The 18,678-nt window shown below is 51.6% G+C and overlaps 1 protein-coding gene across 2 annotated transcripts in view; it reads left to right on the forward strand.

Moving 5' to 3' along the window:
• DUSP22 (dual specificity phosphatase 22) overlaps positions 1-17,104 on the forward strand; it is a 47,221-nt gene extending 30,117 nt beyond the window's left edge. The window contains exons 4-8 of one of the 2 annotated variants that reach the window (XM_059937761.1): positions 4,773-4,822; positions 13,244-13,318; positions 14,935-15,106; positions 15,533-15,605; positions 16,918-17,104. In XM_059937761.1, coding sequence (XP_059793744.1) covers positions 4,773-4,822; positions 13,244-13,318; positions 14,935-15,106; positions 15,533-15,605; positions 16,918-16,964 — 417 coding nt within the window. In that variant the 3' untranslated portion in view covers positions 16,965-17,104. Of the gene's footprint in view, positions 1-4,772; positions 4,823-13,243; positions 13,319-14,934; positions 15,107-15,532; positions 16,484-16,917 lie in introns of those variants that run through there. The other variant, XM_059937760.1, reaches the window with a different exon arrangement.
• Positions 17,105-18,678: the final 1,574 nt, after the last annotated feature.

Here is an 18,678-nt window from a genome sequence, read left to right on the forward strand (position 1 = left end):
AAGATTTCTGATTATGTCGTTTCTGCCTGGATTTCCCGATTCTGGCCCCTTAGTGAGCCCCTGCTCCTCCTACTGACGTTTCCTCTTAGGTTGTAAATAGGCAGAAAGGAGTTATTTTCTATAACTGGTCTCCATTAGCTTCCTGGGAGAGACAAGACAGCTCTGAAGGGCTTGGCCTTTCCTTTGAAATGTAGAATGTCAACTAGGTTCTTCAGAAGACTCTTACTTATGATGTTTCAGAAAGAAAAGAACAGTGAATTTTAGAAATTGTACTTGAAACAAGCGAGAGTTTGATTCCTTCACTAGTCCTGAAATCAGAACCGTGGCCCTGCTTTTCAAGTACTTGCCTACGTATCGTTTTAAGTGTAATCTTTAGTTTCAGGCCCAAAGAAAGGCAAAAACCTTACTCTTGGTGGTTACTATGCTTGTTGAAACAGAAAACTGAAAATTATTAGAACTTTTGAGAATACGGACTTAGAAAGCTTTAACCTTTTGTTCAAGAAGAGCTTCTGGAATACTTTCTAAACTTTCTTTTCAGTCGAGTGGTGACTACCGCTTCTTTGAAAACCTAACAAAAACAAAACTTCATCCAAAAAGCGCTCCTTGGCAAATCCCACCTAACTCTTACTTCTTCCCTGTGTTTTCCTAATTTTTTTCCTACATTATGTCACATTAGTGTGACATTATGTCACACTAATTGATGTGTCACTTGGTATTGTGAATATTTAGTGTATATGTTTTTGGCCTCTTTCCTCCCTCCGGTTCCCATTTCATCAGTATTGGTGCCATTCTCAGGACATGTGAGGCCGTTCAAAATGTCATGTAGTCCAAAGAAATTGGTTGCTCTTTCTTTGTCCCTCGTAGAAACTATGGCCGTCTTAACTGAGCTTATTTTTGTACTTCACTGGGCACTCCTGGGCCAGCTCTCTAAGTTGAGAGTCTGTAACTCGACATTTATTAGCTCCATAAAAGTTTAATGTCAATTAGCTTTCCAGCAATCACTTTTTTGAAGCATCATGGAAATACTGAATTTTTATTTATTTAGTAAGAATTTTGTTTCAAAGAAGATAACTGATTTTAGGGTTTTTGAAAAAATATTAGTGGTAATATGAAGGAGGAAATACCACCTAGCAAATGCTATAGTAAGGGAAACATTGCTGCTATTTTTATTACTTATGAATTTTTCACATTGCTCTAGAATTTTGTCCTATAATAAGATGTTCTTTATTTTTTTGCTAAACTTTCCATAACTTAGCTAAACATCTGTCTCTCTGAACTCCAGCACTACAGAATGGTCCTTTGTTTAGGTCCAAGTAGATGAAAAATTCTGTTCCACATCATATTAAAACATCTGCAGAGCCCAGTCCTTTAACAATTTTAAGACTGTCCAGCTTTCTCATTAACGTTGAGGTCCTTCACGCTGCCAGCACTCTTGCTGCTTTCTGAATTAGTAATTAACTGAATTGTACACATGTGCAGGCATCTGAAGCCTTTTTTCAGGCACCTTATGTTCTGCAGTCTGTGGCCTCCAAGAAAGATACTTTTTGTGCTTTGTTAATGACTAAGCCAGGATAAGTAGACGTTCTTGGGTGGTGAGCAACTGAACCTTTTCGACAGTTTTGACTCCTTTCTTCACTGTATTTGCATAGTTTGTTCCCTTCTTATTGTAGATCACGGTGAGCTGCTTCTTAGCTGCGTCCCGCTGGAGCGTGTGTGTGCGGCGTGCCCCCAGCGTGGCGTGACTCTTGTTTTCGTGGTCACCAGACTAAGGCCTGGGCACTTCACAGTATTTTTCTTCCCTTGTACTATTCTTGTGATGTGATCTTCACGTTAACTGATTTTCACCTTGTTCTTACCATCCGACAGACATTTAGTAAGTGCCTGTGGTATACCAGGCATCATTCCAGGGAAGGTTATTAGTGCTGTTATTCCATCTTTGAGAGAACATGATCTTATATTTTATGTTTTCAGCGTCCTTCCTTTGCAGTAGGGGATCCCCAAACTTGTGGCCAGGAGCCCCTTTGTTCCTCCTTAAATGCGTCACAGATGGGAAGCCGTCATCGCCACATGCCCGTCCCAGCTAGTGAGGCTGAGGGGACCCACGTGGCCGAAAGGTGCCCCTTCACCCTCGGCAGGCTCGGAGTGGGGACACTCCTTGCCACCTTCTCCCGGTTTGCTCCTGCTGTGTGGCGCTGGCCTCTTTCCCTTCGTACATGAGGCAGCACAGAGGGGAACGAGACCCCGTCCAGAGAACCCTGAAGAAGCAGAGCGCTTCCCCCGACACCATGCTGGCGTTGATGGTGGACGCTCTCAATAAGCTAAGAGCCATTTACCCTCCCCTCCTCTCTTCCTTTTCTCCATTTTTTTCTCTCCTCCTGACATACGGGCTGGGCCGGTTCTAGATTCTGCAGAATTAAGGGGCTGTCAGTCGGAAAGCGTGACAGGTGCTTTCACCCCACATTAGAGGGACCCACCTCAGCGTCGCTGACTGGCGAGTTGCTGAGACTGACAGTCGCAGGAGAAGGGAAAGTGGAACCCTGAGAACCCTTCGCGTCCCTCTGGAAGGGTTGGTCTGAAGGGAATTGGGGGAAGTGTGTGGGAGGGAAGCATTTCACAAGCTTCTGGGCCTGATCCAGCCAACTCTCACTTAAGAGTAAAAGGAAAAAAGTAAATGAGTCATTTCAATGGCGGATTACAAGGTGATCAGTGTGTGTCTACACCAGCAAGCCTGTTGGCCTCCGTGAGGGGAGGCCTGAAATGACTCTTTTTAACAGTATCGTTTCCTTTTCCATTTTCTTTCCCTGCAAATCAGGGCTGTCAAACCTCTCCGGGTTTGGAGGTGCTTTAGGACTTGAGGCAGCTGCTTCACTGTTTCCAGCAGAGCACAAGGCCCGGAGTCCAGGGGGACGGGGACAGAGACAGAAGGGGACAGTGAGGTGACGAAGCGAAGCTCGAGTGAGGGACAGCCTGCTGCTTCACATTCTTCTCCCAGCAGCTAACCCGTGGCGTGTTAGCGTGTTAGCACGTGTGGCCCCATGTGGAGTGTTCCTCTGTGAATAAGTAGCAGTAAAACTCATCTTCTTGGAGATCCAAAGGAGCCTTTGTTGGAAGGTGTCATGACTGACTCAAAACTGAAAAATATATATGTACATACATACATATACGTGTGTGTGTGTGTGTGTGTGTGTGTGTGTGTGTGTAAAATAAGCAGGAGAAACGATCTTTCTGACCTCTCGTGACGGCGGGGGACAGGAAGGGGAATTGTGCCGCTCAGATCGTAGTTGCAGACAGCAGATTCCACTCTGAGGCACCTCGGCAGAAAGGGGCTTGTTAAGAGAGAGCCGAGGGCTATGCTCTCCTCCGAAGAGCTGGAGAGACAGGCTGCCAACTGCAGCTCGAGGAACAACACCCAGTGCACAACATATGACTGCCCACTGCGGCCTGCTGCCACGTCCGCCCAGCACTTCCCGCCTCTGCCGCCACCTGCACCTGCCGAGCAGGTGCTCTGTACCCATCTGACTCTTCCCGTGTCCTGTTTCCAAATCTGCCTCAAGTAGGTGTGTCAGATGATGCAATCAGGTCCCGAGTCTGCACCCTAACAGCAAAGGAGGTTGAGAAACATAGTTTCTGTAGCTTCTGTGTTGGAAAGTGGGATCCACAACGTGGAGAAGGACCACGTGTTCCTCACAAGACTGCACTAGCAAATACAACACAGAAATTCCTAATGATATGAGTTGAGTGTAAAATTTTAATGACCAACTGCAAAAAAATTGCAAATAATTCTAGAAATAATAATTTTATGCCTTCAGCTGCTAAGGGACTTGTGGTTGTCTGTACCATGATTCCACATATTTCTCCTTCTTTGACTCTCTTAGGTTGGTTACTTTTCTAGTTTCTGATATGTTTCCCCCCATTAATCATCTATGACCTGGTGGCTAGATTCTATTAGATTAGGCTATCAAGAGAGAAAGAGTTAAAAGTGGTTTATTTAAGTCTTCATGAAGCCATATTCCTTCGCAAAGTTTGCTGAGATTTCTAGACCTTGTATTTTTCCTTGACATTGAAGACCTTTCGTATTATACTTTAAATCCCTCCAAAGAAGAGGCAACCAAGTTTTTAATAAAACTCAAATTTGGCATGATTTTTTTATAGTGTGAATTTATGCAAACATTTTTATAGATTTTTATAGTGAACAATGTGAAGTTCATTTTTTTTCAAATTGGGTCATCCTTTTAAAAAAATATTAGTTTGGTATGTAAACTTTTACTCTTCTGAAAAGCAAGCAAAATAAATCAAATTGTTTCCAGTGAGTGAAGCGCCTACCATTGCATCAGTGAAACTGTAACTCTCCTCCTCCTAAGACTGTCATATAACATGTCATCATGGTAAGGTTTTTACTATCAGTGCTTCCTTTTTGGCCATTCAGGATCTTAAATGAAATAGATTTAAAGAGTAGAGTATTTGAACAAGCATCAGAGATGATAGTTTTGAAACGTGTAGGCACTTCCTGGGAAGGACTCAATTATCTCGCTTTTTTGATAAACCCTACAAACTAACCTACAAACTAGAGCATGAATATTTGTGTGCATGGTCATAGAAAATGACCAGGAACTTAACTAAGAGTCTTCCTCCAGTTCCTTGGCAATAGAAGATGAGTGAAAAACTTCTCCTTTTTACTTTTTGTTTTTTGACCTGAGTAAATAGTTCCTTTAAATGTTTTTCTCCACAGAGTATCATCTTTTTATCTTATTTTATTTTTTATCATTCCACAGGGGGTTAAATACCTGTGCATTCCAGCAGCGGATTCACCATCTCAAAACCTGTAAGTTTTTTTCTGCATTATTTGGACACGTTAAAGGTAAAGGACTTCACGTCATCAGAGCAGAGGGGCCTTGATGCACAGCTGCTGCCCTGCAGCGAGGCGGGGGGCCCAAGAGGTCGGTGCTCCTGGTTTGCCGGTCCTTCCACTGTGCAGCTCTGACGCTGGGGTGTGTATAAGGAGCCTAATTTTGCAAAGGGTGCCTCAAACCAAACCCTTAGCATGTTCACCCTCTCCCTAGAAGCTGTTGCATTTTGTCCAATAGAAACAGAATATGAGCCACAAACACAAGCCACACATATAATTTTAGATTTTCTAGGAGCCACATTAAAAAGTAAAAAAGAGACAGGTGACAATAATTCTAATAATATGTTTTATTTAACCCAATATACTCAAAATACTATCAATTCAACATGTGCTCATCATTTTAAAAATGAGATATTTTATATCCTTTTATTCATACAAAGTCTTCAAAATCTGGTGTGCTTTTTACACTTACATTCCATTCGGACCTGCGCCGTCTCAAGTGCCCAGCGGCCTCACATGGCCAACGGCCACCTGAGGGACAGCTTCCTTGGAAAGCTGGTCTGAGTTGAGAGACCAGGTTTTTCTGGTCAGGAAAGTCCTGCCCTCTCTTGCCCGCTGCTGAATACATCTCTGATGCCGCTTTAGCTCTCTCTGTCCCTCCAAGGAGAGATTCATAATCGCTCTCCTTTGCAGATTCCCCACAGTCATACGGGACCTGTGGGACTGGGCTTTGGCAGATGGGGGACAGGGGTTGGAGACCACCGAGGTTACAGCTGTGACACCACACTCCTCGGTGTCTGGAGGTGACACGGACTAGATGAAAGTCTTCCTGAGCCTGGATCTGAGCCAGGCAGGCTGAGGGGCACAGGAGCCGAGGACGTGCCTGTTCAGGACGTCCGGCGGCCCGGCCTCTGCCTCGCAGACTCACCTTTGCTGCCTGTTTTAGGTCAGACACACGACCCTTCCAGAGTGACACGTTGCTGCGTTTCATCAGGGAAGAGGCTGTGGTGGTTGAGAACTGGGGAGTCCACGGGCTTGTCAGGATTGAGAACCTTGATGGTTCTCAAGCTTTATCGCCTGCAGGCCCGACATGGCAGCAGTACAGACCGTACAATCTTACCCCTCTGAAGGCTGTCCAGTACTGAATGTCAGCCAGCCTTGGTTTTTCACTGCTGGAGAGCAGAGAAATCACAGCTTATGCAGTAATTTTGTGAGGTCTACCTGTTTGGAAAAACGGGAGGCTATAGTCAGATGGACTGATGGGGGAAAGAGTAAAGGTGAGGGCAGGGGCAGGAGGTGTAGAGTCAGACCAGGAAGGGGCAGGGGAGGCTGGACGGAGGGCCAAAGCCTCCTACCCAAAGCCTGTGTTTCCACAACAGCTCTCCATATTTCACAGAAAAAGTCAATCTTTAAGATCGAGGATGGTGAAGGAAAGGTTCTATAGGATCACCAGGAAAACAGTAGTAGCCTAGATCTGGAAGGAGAAGAAGTATCAGAGAACTTCCTTGGTTACTAGTCGTGTCGAGAAACAGAAGTGGTTGGAGGGCATGGTGTATACGGAAGGAAGTGAGCCACTGCCTTTCTCTCGAGACCACGGCAATCTTCTGCCCATGTTTTGGTGGCTATTTTTAGAATGGTTGCTCTGCTCTTATCTCAAACCGAAATTCTAACACTGTTGAACTTGTCGGTACCTGATTGGCATTCTGACCCTTCGGAAGAATCCGACTGCAACAGCCCGTGGGTGTTTGTGGTCAGGGCAGATGGCCACTCTGCTCGAACCGCCCCAGGACTCTTCAGCTTCGGTAGAGGCAGGCACGGTGCTCCACGTCTGGGGCAAGGACCCTGACTCACCAGGTGAAGACGGCGCTCAGCGGTCCTGCCCTGTGCAGACGAGTGAGCGGTAGACCCAGACCGCTTAGGGATCTCAGGTTCAAAAGCAGCTCCCTCTGCCTCGGGCCAGTCATTCTAACGCCCCTGCACTTCAGTTCTCTCATCTGCAAACGCCTGCCTCCAGGATTTGTGGAGATGAGACCGTGTGTGTGGAAGTGTTCTCTGTGACCTCCGAGCACTTTTGAAAATAAGAGTGTGATTTTACTCAGAGTGCGTTGGTGGGGCCTGAGAGTTACAGGAAGGGTAGTTCTGGTGCTCAGGAGGCCCTCACGGATGCTGGGAAGGTGTGATCCAGGGAAGGACGGGGACAGAGGGTGCAGCCGCCGGTCCCCTGACTTCCGATGTCTCCTGGGTCTGTTCAGATCTTCTGGCAAAACCAGCCCGAGCACAGTCAACCTGGGGCCAGAGGACTAGCTCATAAGATTTGAACTAGTTCTCTCCTGTCCCAAGTGTGTACGGATGTCTGGTTACGATGTGTGGTTTGCCTTCTTTCCCTTTCCTTGAATCTGGCCAAGAGTGTGGTCCAGCAGGTGGGTGCTGCGGCGTCTGAGCTTGGGGCTGGCGACAGGCCGAGCTGGGCAGTGGCCGTCGCTGCTGTTGTGACTGAAGCCCTGCAGCAGCCCGACCTGGGGTTCAGTTGGAAAAGGGGGTCCAGACCATAACTCAGCGAAAGACAGTTGTGCTCATAGGCACGTGTGTGATTCTTCAGGGAAACTTTTATTTTTGATCCATTAGTAATAGCAAAGCTTATATACAGGTAAGGATTTAGGTGCATAAATGTCCACGATTCTATAAATGTTTCTTGCTTTAGTGAAGTTATATCGTGAAGTTAAGCTTGGAATTCGAGGGTACTTCGTATGTTAAGAGACAGCCTATGAAATAGTTTGAGTTTCTCTACCTGTTACAGATATTTCACTGGAAAGCACAGCGAGCATGCATTCGTGATACAGTGAGACGGTTAACGCTGGCAGGCAGAGCTCTTGACTTCTCTGTATCACCCACCTCGCTTTGGGTAGCTTGTATTTATTACTCACCAAGTAGTAGGAGCATGTGCCTTCAGTTTCTGTATCATCAGCCAATGTAGATGGTCAGGAGACAAATCCTCTAACTGCTCTGGAAACCCAGTTAGAACCAGGGGTCCTTCAGTCTAGCAGCTTTTACTTCCTGGTGCCTAAGAGTTCCTATATTTAATGACAAAAATAAATTCTAGAAAACTGTATTGCTTATATTTTTAAACTTAGTTACAGATTTTAAAAATTATTTCCAACTTTGGATATAACTTAAGGTTTTATATCCTAACTCTTTCCCCACAAATCCCTATACCAGCAGGAATTCTTCTTGCTAGTTATGCTTAGTAAGAGGGTTGTGACCTTTGGAGACTAACTGCGTTCGGTCACCGCAGACGCTCCAGGAAGGTCAGTTTTCTGTCTTGGCCGTACTCCTCACAAACTCCCCTCTGATCTTCCAGGAACCCGAAATGCATAACCCTGGCTGGAGACAGCAGTAACACATCAGAATTTTAGCTTGGTCCCCACTACCACCCCGCCTCACAAAGTCAGGACACGTGGAAGTTCAGGTCCTCACAGTGGCCACAACCCCACAGACCCCAGGCTGACGCGTTCTGCGTGATTTGCAGAATTGGAGGCGTCGTCGGGTTTACATCAAATGCACACCCCTTCTGCCAGTGGCCGACATGCAGTGGTTGAGTGAACTGAGGCTTCTGGAAATGTTTGCTTTTGCTTTCTGTCTGTGTTTCCCTGGGCAAGTCATTTGAACCTCACTTGTCTCCCCTGTGGAATACCTGTCTCACACGATTTCTGTAGCATTAGGTGAGGTAGTGCAAGTGTGTAAAGACACTAAGTGTCTCCAAAGAATCAGATTCCATATTTTGCCTCTTCGAGAAGGGAGTGTTAACGTGTCTTGAGAGTGAATGGTTGGAGGTATCGCAGCTTATTTTATTCATTCTTAGTTTAATGTTTATCAGATTGCTATTAGTATTTAGACACCATCAGGGGAGGGTTATCTTCTTTGTCTTCTCTGTGGCGCTGCAGCGTCACATCTTCGCAGCAGAAACTTGGTGACAACAGTGGCTTGAGAGTCGAGCAGGGTCTCAGGTTCCTGGGGTTTTTGTGGAGAGAAGAGGCACCAGAAATGCAGAGCGCTTGCCTTAAACCCTCCTTGCTTTATTCCACCTCCTGTCTTTTTGTGTGTGTTTTCTTTAGTTTAGCTCATGTCTTCTGTACTTCCAGCTCTCTTTTTCTCTCATTTACATTTTTCTTTATTTTTATTATTAAAAAGCCGTTTTGCAAGATCAGAGCTAAGTGGGCCCTGATGTGCTCTGTCCTGCTTCCAGACAAAGATGCACATACACACCTGCACATACACGACTCCTGAGGACTTTGCGGTCGCAGAATGAGAAATATGTGGAAAATGTGTATTGCATTTTTCATAAGGCTTCACTTATTCAACTTAAAAACCTATTTTTTAGTCTTAGACTATGTCGTCCTTGTTTTTTTGGGGTGGAACTGCTCTTTGTGAAATGAGGTTGTAGCAGATGGTAGAGAGGGGGTGTGTTTTTGTTTGTTTTTTAAATGACCTTATTTGGCAAAATGAAAAGTACAGTACACACATTCCCCGCGACTTTTCTTTAACTGTTGACAGTGCAGGAAATGTACAAGTTGCGGAAGCCTGGACGTAAATGTGCTGAAGGCTGTGTGCAACGTGCTCCGGTGAGGAAGCTTCCCTCCCGCTCACCTCGGGTGCAGTGAGAGCTGCCCGGTCAGCGCAGGGCCTGGGGGGCTGGGCTGACTCTGCCCGGGAGGAAGCAGCTCTCTGACCTGAGCCCACCCTCCAGAGCCCGCACCCCGAGAAGACACGCCACCCGTAGGCTTTTTTTTTAAACATTCTTTTCTGAGGGAAAAAACCCCTAAGGTGCTGGCCTTTCCTGGTCTTTTTCTCCTTTGCTTTCCTGTATACATACTGCGCACACGTGCATACACACGTACACACACATGTTCATACTCTGATGAGGGGCAGGAGAAGCGGCCTGGATCTTGTGGCTTGTGCTGTCAGCGCAGCCTGGTCTGGCACTGCTGGCTTTGGGGTGAGCCCAGCTGCCCCCCAAGGTGCTGGGCCAGACCTCCCACAAGCAGAGTCCTTCCCAGCAGGACAGGACCGCCTCAGACCCCCCAACAGTGGGGACCACAGCCTCCAAGTCTTGCAGTCTTGGAGTAAGAAGAGATGGTCCAAACTCAAAAGAATGAGCGTCAGGTGGTGTGGCTCTGCTAGGTTCGTCCAGCGTCCTTTCCCGAAGGTCAGGAAGACCCGGCTGGTCCTGCTCTGGGCCTCTGGATGGAGAGGGCGGGCTGGGATGCACTGGCCCGCGGGGAGGGCCAGCACAGACTGCGGAGGAGGAAGGAGGGGACAGTGGCACAGCTGCCGGGCTGTGCACCAACCCCACGGAAGGGCATCTCTCGCCTGGCCCCCGTGCTCTCGGCGATTGTCGGCAGCCACGTGCGCGTGTAGGCGCGCGTCCTTGTGGACGTGCCCAGCTTGGCTGTCCTCCGACAGAGCTTGCCCGCGTGTCTTTGTGTGGAAGTAAAGGTACAGCACGGAGATCAGGAATAGGGAACCGGCGTTCAGTGAAACAGCCTGTGGCGGATGTGCTTCCCTCTGGGCTTCTGCTTTGATCCAGGGTTGAGCAACGTGCGGCCCGGAGCCCCGGGTATTTCCCACTGTGGAGGAGGGGTGTGATGACCGGGCCAGGGCTTATGTCACGAGCTTCCCTGGAAATAACCTACCCCAGGAGCGCTGAGCGCACCTGCCTCCTGGCTTTCCTTGGAAGAGGCACTTCGAGGAGTGTCTGTCCGGCTTGGCCTCGTGCCCGGTCTTGCCCGTGAGTCAAGTTTCGAGGTGGGACTCTGAGCGGGCCCTCCGTGGGCATCGTTAAGCTCCTGGGCCGGAGCCCTTGTCCCAAAACAGTGATGGGCCGGAGCCGTCGGTGGGTTTTTCCTGGACTTGACGCCTGATGCAGACAGAGCTGAAAGAGGAAAGGCTAGGGGGAGACCCTCCTCACAGCTTCCTTGTCTGGGGGCCCCTCGCACACACGCTCTGGGCTCTGGCCACTTCGGATGTTTCCCTGCTGACCACACCCCACCTCAGTCTCTCATGCTGAGATGTGGCAAAACTGACCCTTGAACCCAGCACCACGCCTTATTTAGGACCTGGGTTTCCTCGTGCGTGTGGTTTCGGACATGCAGGTGTGGAAGGCAGGCGGAAGAGGTTCCCACCCAGGGGTTTCAGTAAAGGGGCTCACTTGTCATCTCTGCAAGGTGTCGGTGGCCTCCCCAGGGCCGACAGGTCCCCGGGACAAGCCACCTGCCTGGTGTAGCTTCCACAGTATGTTCCGAGGCCGTCCGTGCTCCCCACGCGCTCAGGCCGTTGTCTCTCGTTTCCTGATTCGCTCTTCCTTTGCTGGAAGGGTCTTCTTCCCACCTGTCTCATCTCAGACACAGCTGTCCTGGACCAGAAAGAGCCCCACAGAGGACAGGCGAGAGCATGGGCTGCAGGCATGGAGAGGCCTCTTGGGAACCCTTGGATACTGCAGTGTGGCCAGCCTAGGGTGCGGAGGCGTGTGCCCTCAGCCGCTAGCCTGCAGTTGAGATGGGCCTGGGTCCTGGGCAAACTGCCTAGCCCTGGACCCACAGTCAAAGCTGCCCACCCTCTGGCGTGTCTGCAGGGGAAACCACGAGGCAGAGGGTGGGCGGGCAGCCTGTAGCCGCTCCTCGGCCACTGAGTGGCTCAGTGTCTTTAAAACCGTTGCACTTGTTAACATCAGGTAGACAGTGCTTGGCTGTAAATAGCAGAATATCTGATTGACAGTGTTTTAAGTTATAAAGACATTGGTTTACTTCACTCCCTACCCAAGAAGCCTGGGCAGCAGCTCCTGGAACCCCCTTCCACCCCGGAGGCCTGCCACCTGTTGTCGCGGAGCGGCTGACGCAACTCTGGGCACAAGCCACTTCCCAGTCTCCTGGCAGGAAGCCTGGGGCAGAGATGCCCTTCCTTTTATCAGGAGCGGCCCCCAGCCCACAGCCTCCCCTTTACTTCTCTGTGGCCGGAACTGGAGGGAAGACGGGCCTCCGAGGGACTGGGAACTGCTGCCCGACAGCCTCAGGGTGACGGAGGAGACCCCCGCAGCCCCAGCCCTTCCCAGGCATCAGAGGAGTTCACCGCCAGCTCCGCCTGCTGAGAGACAGGATGGGCGGCGCTCCCCGCCCCAGACCGGACCTGTGGCCCCCAGGGCCACACCCTCTGCCCCTCCCTGCTCTGCTGCCCGGCCTTCCTGGCTTCTGCCTCACGGCCCTGCTCCGAGGTCTCCTCGGATTTCAGGATCACAGCAGGAATCTTTCCTCGCCTGTTTTACAGCAAGTGGGTTTGGCGGAGTAGCGTTGCGGCGCCCTGCTCACTTTGTACGTTTACACTGGGAGCGTTTGCCCCTGGGAAAGTCAGCAGAAGCACCCCTTGCCCTGCTCTATAGTCAGGTTTCAGGCGAGAGTCTAGAGTCTGTGGGTGGGACCCTGGCCCCTCCACACGTGGTGGCATCAGGCCTGCCACTACAGTTTCCTCTGTGCCAGCTGCCCTAATCCAGCCGGGCACCGGCACTTGGGTTTCTGAGTCTCTCCTGCAGTCAGGAGCTGCTGAGTCGGCTTCTCTCGCCTGAATTCCCCGTCCTTACTCCTGTCATTCCCCCTGACAGGAGACAGCGGTCCTAGTTTGCGTGGCTGGGAACGACATTTTATTCAGCTCTGAATCTCTTGCATCTTAGCAGAGTCCCTGCTAAGTACTCACTACTCAGTAGGTGTTGTGACTTTAGTCCATGGGCAACTTTAGGTGTTTTGCTGCTTTATAAGCCATTCAAAGGCAGGAGACGTCGAAAAGCACATACTCGGTGGTTCCCCTCAGAGTACTTGTACTTAACCCACCTACGCATCTAGAACATGCTGGTGCGCACAGCTGGGCATGCACCAGGGGCGGGAGAAGGGGGCCGTAGACAAGCTGAGGGTCAGGAGAAAAGATCATGGTGTCATCTTCATGCAGGACCTCAGAGTTTGCAAAGCACGTTGGTATATGTTTCTTCGTCCCAGCCTGTGAGACATAGCTCCCACTTTCTAAGTGAGGTTAAGGGAAGCTAGGTGACATTCCCAAAGTCCCATATCCAGTGAGGCCGAGCAGGACTGGAGCTGCAGCTCCCCTTCCCCGGCCTGGAGGACGGGCAGACAGGACCTATCCACAGACTGTCAGAAACGAACTGGCCTTGGGGCTCAGGGAGCCCACACTGGGTGGGCACCTCCCTCACCTGAGCGGCTGGCGAGCAGGTCAGTGTACTGCTGAGTGTTGAGGGACCCAGACTGACCATGGGGCTGGGCAGGACCCACCCCCCAGCAAGTCAGTGGCGTTCAGTGAAACAGCCTGTGATGTCACTTCTCTCCTTTTTCCTCACCCCAGGACAAGACATTTCAAAGAAAGTATTCAATTCATCCACGAGTGCCGCCTGCGAGGTGAGGGCTGCCTTGTTCACTGGTACGTGTGCCCCTGCCGGGTGACCCCGGGCCTGTTCTGCTCACCTCCCCCAAACGCCCAGTACACACCCCACCCGACCCTGCCTGTTTGTTAGCCATTGTTTGCTTTTGTGCAAAGAGAACCGTACATCCTTTCTTTCCTTTTCACTTAGGATTTTCATTTTCTCAGTTAGGGTTCTGCAGGGACTGTTGAGGTCACGACACAGAAACTCCTTTTCCAGCCTTCCTCCGAGATCCCGTCAGAATATGAGCTCCGCCCAGTGTCCATGCAGAACACTGCTTCTTGCTGGAGAGTTTTGATTGCACGTGTGGGCGTTCAGCATTGCGTTACTGTCACACCAAAATGACCATTGTTTCTCAGTTTATAGATTGGAGCTTTTATGTGTTTTGGGCTTATACTTTGCTTTAAAGAGAACTGAATAGACTCTTAGAATTGAGCAATTCCTATGCAGCTATCCACCCGCATTCAGCTGCAGTCTGTGTGGTACATACGCATACACCTGGGCACACATCGTGCAGAGAAAGACACAGAACTCAGGCACAGTGCCCTGCACCTGACACATCGCAGGCGCTCAGGGAATGTGGGCCCTCGTTTCATCACTGCCCATTTTCATTTTACTTTTAAAAAGAGCGGGACATGCAATAAACACAAAGTGCAGGTTTTGTGACATTTGCTCGCAGTTGCCTCAGAACACTTCGCGGTGCAGTCAGAGCCGTTTCAAGGGGCTCTGGAGCCCTGTGCCTGGTGGGTTAGCACCTGCCCGGCTGCAGCCCAAGGGGATGTATTTTTCTTTAACGCTCTCTCAGTTTTTCTGATACACAGCCCGAGGGAAGAACCACTACTTGAGAGTGGTTTTTTACTATTATTTATATTTGAATATGTGCAGGCCTGATATTCTAGGAATTTGTGTCTCATACAGTTGTGTCAATCTGAAGACAGGCTTTTCTAAAAATGAGAAACTCGCTAAACTTCCCCATCTAAACCGTTGCTGAGTCTGACGCAGCACCACCTCTCTGTGACCACCTTAATTTGCATGTGCATTTAAAATCGGTCCCCTTACTCAGCCTGTGAGAGAAAATTGACCGTTATGGCCTGCAGAGCGTGCCCACGCTGGCACTCTGCTTATGTATGTGAAGAGGATCACAAAATATTTGGTAAGGGCTTCTGTATTTAATGAGTTTTTTAAGTTATAGACTTGGCCCTTGTATCTCTAAGAAAACCAGACTTTAAAAACGTGAGGCTGTCTAAATGGCTGCAGATCATAACTGGGTTTGCTGCTCAGATCCTGGACCCCTGCAGTCCCTGGATGTCCTTTAGTTACTTCGTCTGTCCAGGGAGATGGGACTATCTGAAGAGGGGCTCGGGCGCAATAGAGAATCAGAAGATGGAAGTGTCCGGAGCCGCAGCCAGTAGAAAACCAATAAAAAATGAGGCTGCACAGGCGAAGAACGCCTGAGCTTCTAGTGGCATAAAGCAGAGAGAGCTGGCGTGTCCTGCGTGATCGCCTAGTAACGTACTGGCTTGCTGTCCACGCGCGCTCCGAGGCAGGAAGGCTTCCTCGGTGGGTCCTCAGGGTCCCCGACCCTCCCCTGCCTGTGTGGTTCTTGGCCCCGCAGCCTGGCCGGCGTCTCCAGGAGCGTGACTCTGGTGGTGGCGTACATCATGACGGTCACCGACTTCGGCTGGGAAGACGCCCTGCGCACCGTGCGTGCGGGCAGGTCCTGCGCAAACCCCAACCTGGGCTTCCAGAGGCAGCTCCAGGAGTTTGAGGAGCGCCAGGTCCGTCAGGTAAGCGTGCTCGGGGGCTGGGAACGCACCTCCGTCCTTCCACGCCCGCCCAGACTTGTGGAGGCTGGAAAGGCCCCCCGAGGTCGGCTGGTCCAAGGACACCCCTTGAGCCCCTCTGCAGTATCACTGGCCCCTCGTCCACCAGCCGCTGCGGTCGTTCCCTTTTCCCACCGTCCTCAGGCCCCATGGTAGCTTCTGTTTCTCTGTCTTGGGGTCAAGTGCCATTTCCTTGGTCAGGCTTGCTTTCACGTTCTCAGGCCAGAACCTGGAAGAAGCAGTCATTTCTCTTGCTAACCCTAACCCTCAGAGCTGACTGCCCGATGCCCCTTGGCCCCCTGTTCATAGGGGCAAACCTGCACCATCAGGTAGCAGGTGGGAGTGTAGGGGGTGAGCTGTGTGACGTCCTGGTTTGTTTCACTTCTCCAGTTCCGCCAGTGGCTGAAGGAGGAGTACGGAGAGAGCCCTTTGCGGGATGCAGAAGAAGCCAGAGGCATTCTGGGTAAATACAAAGAGCAGGGGCGCGCGGAGCCCCCGCCTGGCGCCGGGCGCTGGGGTGGCCTCCCGGCCTCGCCTCCTCCGGCCTACGGCAGCTGCACCACGGAGACCTAGCCGAGCCCTCGGCGCCCCTGCCCGCGGACGGGAAGGGGTGTCCCGGTGGATCCAGGCCCCCCCCCCCCCGAGACCCCAGCAGCCCCACCCCCAGCTTCTGCGCCGCCCAGACGCTGCTGCCTCACACCCGTGGGCAAGCTGGGGAGCGTGCACGCGCGCGCGCGTGTGTGAGTGAGTGAGCGTGAGTTCTGAACGTGTGCGCTGCGGGAGCTGCCGTGAAAGCCACGCTGCCGGCATCGGCCTCACTGCCTTTCCCCGTGCGAGATCCGCTGGAAGGCACTTGGAGGTGGCCGTGGAGGAGCCGCCGGGCCTGCGAGCGGGCAGCGGGGAGGCCTCAGGGTGGCCAAGGGGGCAGCAGGGGCCCCCTCCGCCTTCTGAGGGCGGCACTGGGCCCCGGGGCCCGGAGGTGGCCGAGCGGGCCCTCCTGCGGCCGCCGGCCCTGCTCAGCCCTGCCCTTCCGAGCCCTGCTCGGTGTGTGCCCGCCTGAACCGCCGGCCCTTGGGTGGTGTGGGGCGCAGCCCAGACGCCCGCCCTCGGCTCCCCCGTCCGGCTTCCCCTCCTCCCAGCCTCCTGCTGTTCTCACTCTGGGGAACCCCTCGCAAGGCTTGCATGCACCTTCGGGATTTAGGAAGAAAGAGCAGTTGTTAGGCACTGTCACGGTTTGCGCTTAGAAATACATTTAATGCCTGAGCACTTATTAAGCACCTTCATGTCTGCTGTGGATTTGGGATTTGATCTCAGCTACCTCATTAAACGGTTTTTGAAAAAGTGTTTTTCATTATTCCAATCAACTCTGCCTCACGGTTGAAAGCGTTTGGTCACGATTGCTTTTGAAGCCAAAGGGAAAAGGATCATATCATTGGGCCACTCGAAGCTTCTGACGCGGGCTTTGGGAGCGCTTTGTGGTGGGTAAATCCGACGTCAGGCCAAGCCAGCTGGCCAGGCTCCACACTCGTGCAGGCCCCAGATGTACAGCAAGAAAGGAAAGCGCAGCCGCGGAGCTCCTCACCTACAGCCAAGACGGTTTGCTCTAAAGTCATGTTTTCCTTAAACCAAAAAGAAATGTAAATATGTTAACAGAAGAAGTATTTAGGAGTCAGCTTGAAGACTTAAATACGGGTACAATGTGAACGCCTAGACCTATTCCTGTAACCTGAAATGTTGTCCTAATATCGGTCGCCAGTGACATTCTTTCTCCGCAGCCACCCCAGGGATTCTGAAGTACTGCGCCTCTCTCAGAAGACTGTAATGTACCTGAAATACTGCAAAGCCAGAGTTTAGGTGCTGCCCAGAAGAAAAGCAACCAGAGTTCATTTTTCAGTGTCCAGAAGTAATTTGTGAACTCGCCTGTTTTCATTTAAACAATACATATGCAATTGTGTCATCATATGTTGGGAACTACGCGTGCTCTTTGACAAGGGAAGGGTTTTTACCTAATTCCTCTGCTGCGGCTCCTTCTTTGCCCTTAGCCCTGCTGCCCCCAGGCCATCTCAGGGCCCTGCTGCCCCACCCGGTGACCCTGCGGTAATCGTGGTTGCCACTCCTGAGGGCCCTGCTGGGCACACCTGCCCCTGGGGACTGTCTCCTGGCTGTTTCGTCCTGGGGTCTCGCCTCCACCACACGTGCATGCATCTGGTGAAGGGCAGCTCCACACGCTGCGCCCGCCCTTAGCTGGGGTGTGGATCCCACTTGCTTCTGCCACGGGCGCCACGAGGCACGTTCGGAGGCTGCCCCCGGCAGTGACGCTGCTTTATTTTAAGGCCACTGCCTTCCTCCAGAAGGAGGGTAGTGACGGCAGGAGACGTGAACTCCTTTCCCCGGGAGAGAAAGCGGGTCCCCCGCTTGAGCAGAGGGAAGTCTGGGGGGTGCACAGGGCCGTCTCCCAACTCCGCTCTCGGCTTCAACGTGAAGGACACCAGCCGGTGTGAAGAGCAGTTTAAGTCTGTTTCCCAACGTTCTCTCGTCGAACTCCAGTGGGGGAAGAAGGAAATTTAACTTTTTACTTAAAGGAGAGGTTTGGCGGGACTACAGGAGCTGAGGTGTGTGGGCTCGTTGGCTGAAGGAGGCTTGACCTGTGTGCTGCGTCTCCAGTGCCTGGACGCTCCTGGCAAGGGCTCGGGGCAGGACACTTTGTGCCAGAACGGCCCCTGATGGGTGTGGGATGACGGGCATCACGATGCTTACACTGACTTGACAGGCCTACCTGGGTGAGGAACAGGTGATCCAGGTGGAGGTGCCAGGCCTCGAGGCCCTGAGGTGTCTCCACTGCCCACCTGTGAGGGCGTGCCAGGGGGCATGAGGAAACAGCATGAGGGAAGCAGGGTTTCTGGCGAGGGCCCCAACCCTGTGGGCTCCCCCGCCCCTCGTGGCACCCACGACGATCACCTAGCAATCGGTGCTCTGCAGGTCACGAACTGTCACCTTGAAGCTGTATAAACCCACAGAGAAGGTATTATTTCATTCACTTGAGGCTCAGAGAGGCCAAGAAACACACCAAAAGCTAAAAATGTTAGTGCTACTTTGCCTGAACCTGGGTCTTTTGATCTCAAATCAGTGTGCAATGTGAGAGGGAGGGGCGGAGTGCCCTGGGCTTTGCGCTTAGAGGTTTGTGAGGCTCTGACGCCAGGGCCCCTGGGAGAGCCAGCACCGCTGCCGTGTGCACGGCTGTCCAAGCCAAAGCCTCTGCCTGCTCCCCCGGTCTCTCAGGGTTTTGTTTGGGGCCGTGGTGGGTGGTGGCCAAAAGCACACGGACGTTGCCGTTAGGATGGTATTGACCGTGCTTAGACGTTAGAGGCAGAGGCTCCTTCTCCGAGACCAGAGCAGGTGTTCAGGTCACGTGGACATGGGGACGGTGAACCCCCCTGCCCCAAGGGCTTTGCCGTGTTAGAGGAGGGGGTCGTGGCCCTGGCAGTTTCTTTAGGCTGTCTTTTCTGTGATGTTCTTTGGACACAGGTCTGTCCAGC

The sequence above is a fragment of the Balaenoptera ricei genome, chromosome 11 (genome assembly GCF_028023285.1).
Source record: "Balaenoptera ricei isolate mBalRic1 chromosome 11, mBalRic1.hap2, whole genome shotgun sequence".
In the NCBI taxonomy this organism is placed as follows: domain Eukaryota; kingdom Metazoa; phylum Chordata; class Mammalia; order Artiodactyla; family Balaenopteridae; genus Balaenoptera; species Balaenoptera ricei.